Raw genomic sequence first — 8,699 nt, 5'->3', positions numbered from 1 at the left:
AACCAATAATATAAAAAGAAAGTTAGCACATTAGTATATAGCTTATAGGGGTCATTCTTATTATTAACTAGCTTATTAGCATGCCTATTATTAACATATTGACTGTACATATAAAGCACATATTAATGCCTTATTCTGCACCTCTAATACCCAATACCTAAGCTTAACAACTACCTTACTAACTATTAATAAGCAGCATATTAGGAGTTTAATGAGGCGAAAGTTGTAGTTAATGGTTTGTTAATTGTACTAAGAACTGGACCTTAAAATAAAGTGTGATCAAAAGAATAATAATAATGCCAGAGTCTGTTTCGGTATAAAAGTAAAAGAATATAACTGTATTATTGCCAATGTAGAACTTTTAGTTATGTAAAGTATAATTTAACATGGTATGAAAAAACATATATTACATTTCGCCATGATTTAGCCTGTACTTTACTATAACGACTGATTCCTTTCAGAATAAAGGGTCAAACTATGAATTATTTATGATTGTATGGCCTATTTCTGTTATTTCAGTTAAATATTGTTTTATAATGCAAAAATGTTTACGTAAATAGCCTATTACTGGCTTATTTATTAATATGCCATTGCTTATGTTTACTGATGAGGTGAATTGGGACACTTTTGTCTTCGAAATGACTGGGAGACGTCTGAATGAACCCCGCTGTATTATTTAGTGGAAGTCTATTCCATTTGATGCTGTCACATGTATTCGAGACACTACATGTGTGGAGATGGGTTATGGTTTGGCCTCTTTATAGTTGCACTGCTCCTCGCGCAGGGATTCACTCGCACCTTGCGAATCGGTTCATACGAATCATTAAAGAAGAGCCGGTTCAGACAGAGGGATTCGCTCAGTAGTTGGCGCTGAGTCGGTGTGTCTCGCAGCGCAGTGAGTGTCGTGTGTTCGCCGGTGTCGGAGTCGCTTTCATCCGCGGGGTCTGATCCATGCTGCTGTCGGTAACGCGCTGGAGGAATGCGGCATGAACGCGCGTCTGGCTGCTGGTGAGTGACAGCGACTTTTGCTCTTTGGCTCTAACGAGTTGAAGAGAAATACACGCAGAAACTTAACCTGCTCTGCGTCTGTTCCATCACTATTCTCCGGTCTGTTTTACGCTTGCTGTTATTTAGTGCCACCCAGATCTCTGGATCACTGTCAGAAGCTGCTAAACCAAGTGCAGAATCACGCATACATGCTTTGTGACGTAAAATGAAGATATGGCACAGGACACCATATCATCTATTATATTTACAACAACAAGCGACTGGTTACAAATTATGTGATTAATCTGCAAATCTTGGAATTTCAAATCAAGTCACATTGTCTTCAGACCGTGCATATTAAAATAAAAAAATATCAATTTGATAATTCACAATCATCAGCAGCAGAAAGAATCTCAAAAACTTGAATGTCTCTTTGGTAATATGTGGGTGGTGTGGTGCCCAATCATATAGAGAGAGAGAGAGAGAGAGAGAGGAATATATGCTATCATAAACTGCTCTGAAAGGTTATTAATTAAGTTCTTGGCCCAGCAGTAAGTGCACATATGAGTCCATTTAATCATTGCTCGCAGATATTTATGCCATTATATTTTTAAGCATATTTGTTTTGGATTTTTGCAGTTACGGTGTTTTATCTTTTTCTGTTTTCAGTGAAATCTAAAGTCAATATCTATTAACATTTACTATTTGTATATATTTAGAAAATTATTGATTTTTGTTAGAAAAACAACCCAAATGCATAATGCATCAACTCTCATTTGATTAAAGTTTATTTGTGTTTGAACTTGAAACTTTGTAATTCAAGTTTATTTGTATAGCGCTTTTCACAGTGCAAATCGTTGCAAAGCAGCTTTACAGAGAATTAAAGTCTCTACATTATATTTAGTAGTAGTCTATCAGTGGTGGCTAAAGCTGATGTCTGTATGGCAGAAATGTACAGTAAAAATCATGCAGTTAGTTAATGACATGCAATCAATCTGCTAATGGATATTGGAACGATTAAAAACAATTAAAAGGGGAAAGTATTTAATGCATTATAATCTATGATAATAACGCTTGTCTCTGGAGCATATTTGAGTCTGAACAGGTTAATAATGTAGGTGAATCGTTTTCTCGTAGATCGCAGACCTGCTGATCCTTGACAACATGACGGCGGAGTTTAGTAACCTGACGTCGCTCATGAACAACGTGAGCGAGTTTTCCAACCACACGGCGAGATGCTCGTTAACCAAGACCGGGTTTCAGTTCTACTATCTCCCCATCGTCTACATCATCGTCTTCCTCACGGGCTTCATCGGAAACAGCTTGGCCATCTGGATGTTCGTGTGTCACATGAGGCCGTGGAGCAGCATCTCCGTCTACATGTTTAACCTGGCGCTGGCAGATTTTTGTTACGTGCTCTCGCTTCCATTCCTCATCTTCTACTACTTCAACAAAACGGACTGGATTTTTGGAGACGTCTTGTGCCGACTGCAGAGGTTCATCTTCCACGTCAATCTCTATGGAAGCATCCTGTTCCTCACATGCATCAGCGTGCACAGATACTCTGGCGTCGTGCATCCGCTCAAATCACTCGGGAGGCTAAAAAAGAAAAGCGCAGTTCGCACCGTCGCACTCGTTTGGTTCATAGTCATGGTTGGCATCTCTCCCATACTTTATTACTCGCGAACCGGCCCTAAGAAGGGGTTAACGACGTGTTATGACACCACAACCGAAGACGAGCTGCCTGGATACTTCATTTACAGCATGTGCATGACGGTGTTTGGCTTTTGCATCCCGTTCATCATCATCCTCAGCTGCTATGGCGGCATCGTCAAAGCCCTCATATGCAACGACATGGACAACGCACCGCTGAGGAAGAAGTCCATATACCTGGTCATCATCGTGCTCACGGTTTTCGCCGTCTCCTACCTGCCCTTCCACGTTATGAAGAACCTCAACATGCGAGCGAGACTGTACTTCCAGAGCCCGGATATGTGTGCCTTCAACAACCGCGTTTATGCCACCTACCAGGTGACCCGTGGACTGGCCAGTCTCAACAGCTGCGTGGATCCGATCCTGTACTTTCTGGCTGGAGACACATTCAGACGCAGGCTGTCCAGAGCCACCAAAAAGTCCTCCAGGAAAGGAGATAACCCCCTGCAGTCCAAGAGCGAGGAGAAGGCGCTGAACAGCCTGCCAGAGTACGTCCAGAACGGGGACAATCGAGTCTGAGCTTCCCTTAGACCCAGGCTTTATAGATGCACCAGTCAAACACTTTTCAACAGTAAGATTTTTAATGTTTTTTAAAGAAGTCTCTTCTGTTCACCAAGCATGCATTTATTTGATCCAAAGTACAGCAACAGCTGTAAAATTCTGAAATGTTTTTACTATTTAAAATAACTGCTTTCTGTTTGAATATATTTAAAATGCAATTTATTTAAAGCATCCTTGCTAAATAAAAGTATTAATTTCTATAATTTCTTTCCCAAACAAAAGCAAATTATACTGGCTCCAAGCTTTTGAATAGTATAGTGTTTAAAGTTGCAAAAAGCTTTTTATTTCATATGAATGCTGATCTTTGGATCTTTCTATTCATCAAATAATCCTGAAAAAAAATGTACTGAGCTGTTTTCAACATTGCTAATAATCAGAAATGTTTGTTGAGCAGTAAATCAGTATATTATAATGATTTCTGAAGATCATGTGACACTGAAGACTGAAGGAATGATGCTGAGAATACAGCTGCAGATCACAGAAATACATTACAGTTTAACACATATTCACATAGAAAACAACTGTTTTAAATAGTAAAATAAAAATCACAATATTACTGCTTTTGCTGTATTTTGGATCAAATAAATGCAGGCTTGGCAAGCAGAAGAGACTTCTTTACAAACCATTACAAATCGTACTGTTCAAAATAGTTTGACAGGTAGTGTAGAGTATTGGAAATCATCGTACTGTACTCCGGTCAGTGTTACTCCTCCTGTGTTGCTTTTAACATTTTCCTCAAATGTGATTTTACTGAATTAACATTCACTAACCATCAAAGTATAACAAGCACTGGCGTTTTAGTTTAAGACGCTTGAAAGGCGTCTCTGTGATCTGTTATGTCCTCAGTGAATAGTTAAGATGCACTATAGATATTTTCTCGTAATTAATTGTCTACCTGTATGTTTAAAGAATCTGAGATGTGTTTGTGAATTGATGTGTATTCTGCTGTTACTGTAAAGATGTGTGACTCATTAGAATATCAGCCGTGAATTATGAAGGGACTCTTATAGCCATGTTTTAAATAGTAAATACTGTAATGTATTACTCTAATGATCTGTAGTATTTAAAATTAAAACAAATACAGAGACCTAAATGAAAAGTACATTAACGGCTCTTTATTATCAGGTCTACCAAAAACTGGCGGGTTGCAGAAGAATAGAATAGTATTGTATGTATTGTTTTTTTCACTTGATTAATTATCATATTTTTGAAAATGTAGTTTAACAATTAGACATAGCAATACTGGTCAAAAGTGTGGAATAATTACGATTTTTAATGTTTCTGCAAGAAGTCTCGTCTGCTCACTATGGCTGCATTTATTTGATCAAAAATACAGTAAAAATTGTGAATTTCAAATTGCCAATTTAAAAAGCAGTTTTCTATGTGAATATGTGTTAAAATGTAGTTTATTGCTGTGATGCAAAGCTGAATTTTCAGCATCATTACTCCAGTCTTCAGTGTCAGAGAGTTCTGTCAAAAAAAAAAAAAAACATAATTAATCCAAACTCTAGGTTGGTTGTGTAAAACAAAACAAAACAAAACATTGGTGTGCCCATGTAGGCCACAAAAATAAAACATAAACATAAAAACAAACAAACAAACAAAAAAAACTATATATATATACTGGTGCATCTCAAAAAAAATTGAATGTCGTGAAAAGGTAATTTTTTTCTTGTAAATTTCAAAAAGTGAAACTTTCATATATTTTAAATTCATTGCATGTAAAGTAAAACATTTCAAAAGTTTTTTGTTTTAATTTTGATGATTAGAGCTTACAGCTCATGAAAGTCAAAAATCAGTATCTCAAAATATTAGAATATTTATATTTGAGTTTCAATTAATGACCATCTCTACAGTATAAATTCCAGGTATCTCTTGTTCTTTGAAACCACAATAATGGAGAAGACAGCTGACTTGGCAATGATCCAGAAGATGAACATTGACGTCCTCCACAAAGAGTGTAAGTCACAGAGGGTCATTACTGAAAGCTGTGGCTGTTCACAGAGTGCTGTATCAAAGCATATTAAATGCAAAGTTGACTGGAAGGAAGAATTTGGGTAGGAAAAGGTGCACAAGCAACAGGGATGACCGCAAGCTTGAGAATACTGTCAAGCAAAGCTGATTCAAACACTTGTGAGAGCTTCAGAAGGAGTGGACTGAAGCTGGAGTCAGTGCATCAAGAGTCTCCACGCTCAGACGTCTTCAGGAAAAGGGCTACCAAGCCACTTCTGAACCAGAGACAACATCAGAAGCATCTTACCTGGGCTGTGGAGAAAAAGAACTGGACTGTTGCTCAGTGCTCCAAAGTCCTCTTTTCAGAAAAAAGTAAATTTTGCATTTCATTTGGAAATCAAGGTCTGGAGTCTGGAGGAAGAGTGGAGAGGCACAGAATCCAAGCTGCTTGAAGTTCAGTGTGAAGTTTCTGAAGTCAGAGATGATTTGGGCTGCCGTGACGTCTGCTGGTGTTGGTCCATTGTGTTTTATCAAGTCCAGAGTCAATACAGTCGTCTACCAGGAGATTTTAGAGCACTTTATGCTTCCATCTGATGACAAGCTTTATGGAGATGCTGATTCGCTTTTCCAGCAGGACTTTAGCACCTGCCCACACTGCCAAAACCACTTCCAAGTGCTTTGCCTGACCTGAACCCCATATGGAATCTATGGGATATTTTCAAGAGAAAGATGAGAAACAGTCGATCCAACAATCCAGACGAGCTGAAGACTCAATAGTTCCTCAGCAGAGCCACAGGCTGATCGCTTCCATACCATTCCTCACTGATGCTGGAGTTTGTGCTAAACGAGCCCCGACCAAGTATTGAGTGCAGAAATCAACATACTTTAAACAACTTCAACTTTTCTGCTTTGCAAATCCTTTTTTTGATTGATCTTAGGAAATATTCTAATATTCTGAGATACTGGATTTCTGACTTTCATGAGCTGTAAGCTCTAATCATCAAAATTAAAATAAAAATAAAAAAAACTTTTGAAATGTTTTACTTTACATGTAATGAATCATCTAAAATAAATGAAAGTTTTGCTTTTTGAAATAAGTTACAAGAAAAAATAACTTTTTCACGATATTCTAATTTTTTAAGATGCACTTATATAGTTTTTTTTTAGAATTTTTTTGTAATATTAAAAAAAGAAAAAGAAAAACCTTAGCACTTTCTTTTCATTGTTATAGCTGGATCATTTAGTTAAAAAAACAAACTCTTTATTTGTCATAAAATTGCAACATCACTGAAGCAACTGTACGTTGCATGAGGTTTAATGCACTGATTTGCGGAAGTGCTTTAAATGACTATCTTTCAGTATAATTCCACAGGGATTCCATTGAGGTTCCTCTCATTCTGCTTTTTCGCTGCATTACTCTGTCTTTTGTTCTGTCTACTGTCCTGTCTGTCTTTAGTTTCTTCACACCCATCTAGTTCAAGCCCATAGATATCGGTCAGCGGCGCCGGAGTCACATTGCACACAGTGCCCCGTTCTTTTCCCCGAGCGCCACGACTCTTTGTCCCTCTCACAGGAAAGAACAAGACGGGAAGGGGAATGAGGGAGGAATAAATAAAGCTGCATTTTCTTTTCCTTCCAGACCTCTCCTAGCCACTCTTTGTGAAGCGAACAAAAGCAGAATGGTGATGGAAAGCGGCCCGGGAACTTTCTGAGATTTTCTAAAACAAAGATCTGAAATTGGAGTCTGATGGGATGGGATGTGTTCAGATCTATATGAATGCGAGCTGCTGTGTTCCTAGGGGTTTTTCATGACTTCTGGACAGATCTCTTTTATGAGCATTCATGGGTCTTAATTCAGCAAATCTATCTCAAAAGCCATTTTGGTTTGCTTTCATCTGGACGTATGTATGGCTCTTGGCATTGCTGTTTCTATTTTGATGGATGATTGAGTCATGCGTTCTATTTTTTTAGCGCTGTGTACTTAGAAAGAGTTCTTGTGAATTACATTAGCCAAGCATAATCAACATTTGTGCCAGCCAACTACAATGAGCCACCTGTGTATTCAGAGGACTCTGTGTGTGTGTGTGTGTGTGTGTGTGTGTTTATAAATGGATTAATACCGCAGTCAGCAAGCGTGCTTCTGCATGCTTATGTTTGCTGCTGTGGACTTTAACTTTGTTTGCAGGAAGGAAGAGGCCTGACAATGCCATGCAGACTCCGTCAAGCCTGCCGAGGCATGAAAATCACTCCTCCTCCATCTCCTGTCACACTATTTAGAGCTTCACACTTCCCACAGAGGAGATGGGTGGAGAATGAGAGAGGAGGAGCGAGGAGACGCAGCGAAACAGAAGGAACAAAGCTTTACAGAAGAGTCCAGGAGGATCAGGGCAATCACTCTCACACAGCTTTCTGAGCCCCTGTGTGCTGTACACTGGGAACGTTACTTTTAAAAGAAATGCATTACAATATTGCGTTACTCCATAAAAAAGTAACTACTTATGTTACTTAGTTACCTATTTATGGAATGTAATGCGTTACGTTACTTTTGTGTTACTTTTTAAATCTGGACAGGGCTTGCTTGCTTGTTTTTAATATATGTGACCCTGGAGCACAAAACCAGTCAAATTTTTGGAAAATGAGATTTATGCATCATCTGAAAGCTGAATAAATAACTTTTCTTTTTTGTATGGTTTGTTAGGATAGGACAATATTTGGCTGAGATACAACTATTTGAAAATCTGGAATCTGAGGGTGCAAAAAAATCTAAATATTGAGAAAATCTCCTTCAAAGTTGTTCAAATGAAGTTCTTAGCAATGCATATTACTAATCAAGAATGAAGTTTTGATATATTTACGGTAGGAAATTTACAAAATATCTTCATGGAACATGATCTTTACTTAATATCATAATGATTTTTGTCATAAAAGAGAAATGTATAATTTTGATCCATACAATGTATTGTTGTCTATTGCTACAAATATACCTGTGCTACTCATGACTGCTTTTGTGCTCCAAAATCACAAATAAAGTTCTATTTTTGGCAGATGTCAAAGCCCTTTCACACAAAAGTGAAATAAATCATCCTCGGACTGAAGGAAATGTAAATTCATGTCTGTACAGTTGAACGCAGGAGAAGAAAAAGTCCAACACTCTTCAACAATAATAAAAACAAACAAAATGAAACCCAAATGTTATGTTTGTCTAAAGTCATTTTTGTTTATTAGTATGGTTGAATTGGATCATTGAAGGTCAGCAGCGAAGACGCTGATTAATAAAATAGAATTAAATACATAAAGTGTATTTAACATATTTAATTATTGCAGGTTTGTATAATATTCTGAGTTTGCATTTGTCTGTTTTTATTGATTTTGAGGAACACTGAATGTGTTTTAGTGCAGGTGAGATGAGTAAATACATGTAGATATTTAGTCTAGAACTACAGTAAGATCATGTTGATATTTAGTCTAGAACTACAGTAAGAACT

General features: G+C 37.5%; 1 protein-coding gene across 2 annotated transcripts; it reads left to right on the top strand.

Annotated features, from left to right (window-relative positions):
- Positions 1-841: 841 nt before the first annotated feature.
- LOC306842798 (P2Y purinoceptor 1-like) lies at positions 842-8,370 on the top strand. Of its 2 annotated transcripts, XR_013781784.1 has the most exons (3): positions 842-1,008; positions 2,125-3,271; positions 6,854-8,370. XR_013781784.1 is itself a non-coding variant. In XM_079373870.1 (2 exons), exon 2 carries the CDS (start codon positions 2,152-2,154, stop codon positions 3,217-3,219), a length of 1,068 nt encoding a protein of 355 aa, XP_079229996.1. In that variant the 5' UTR covers positions 849-1,008; positions 2,125-2,151; the 3' UTR covers positions 3,220-4,826. The 2 variants fall into 2 exon arrangements, 1 of the variants encoding a protein (XP_079229996.1); XM_079373870.1 differs by lacking the exon at positions 6,854-8,370 and having other exon boundaries at positions 849-1,008; positions 2,125-4,826.
- The last annotated feature ends 329 nt before the right edge of the window (positions 8,371-8,699 follow it).

Source organism: Barbus barbus, assembly GCF_936440315.1.
Source record: "Barbus barbus genome assembly, chromosome: 23".
Classification (NCBI taxonomy): Eukaryota; Metazoa; Chordata; class Actinopteri; order Cypriniformes; family Cyprinidae; genus Barbus; species Barbus barbus.
The sequence above is the reverse complement of the archived record's forward strand: the minus strand, read 5'-3'. Positions and strand labels throughout refer to the sequence as shown.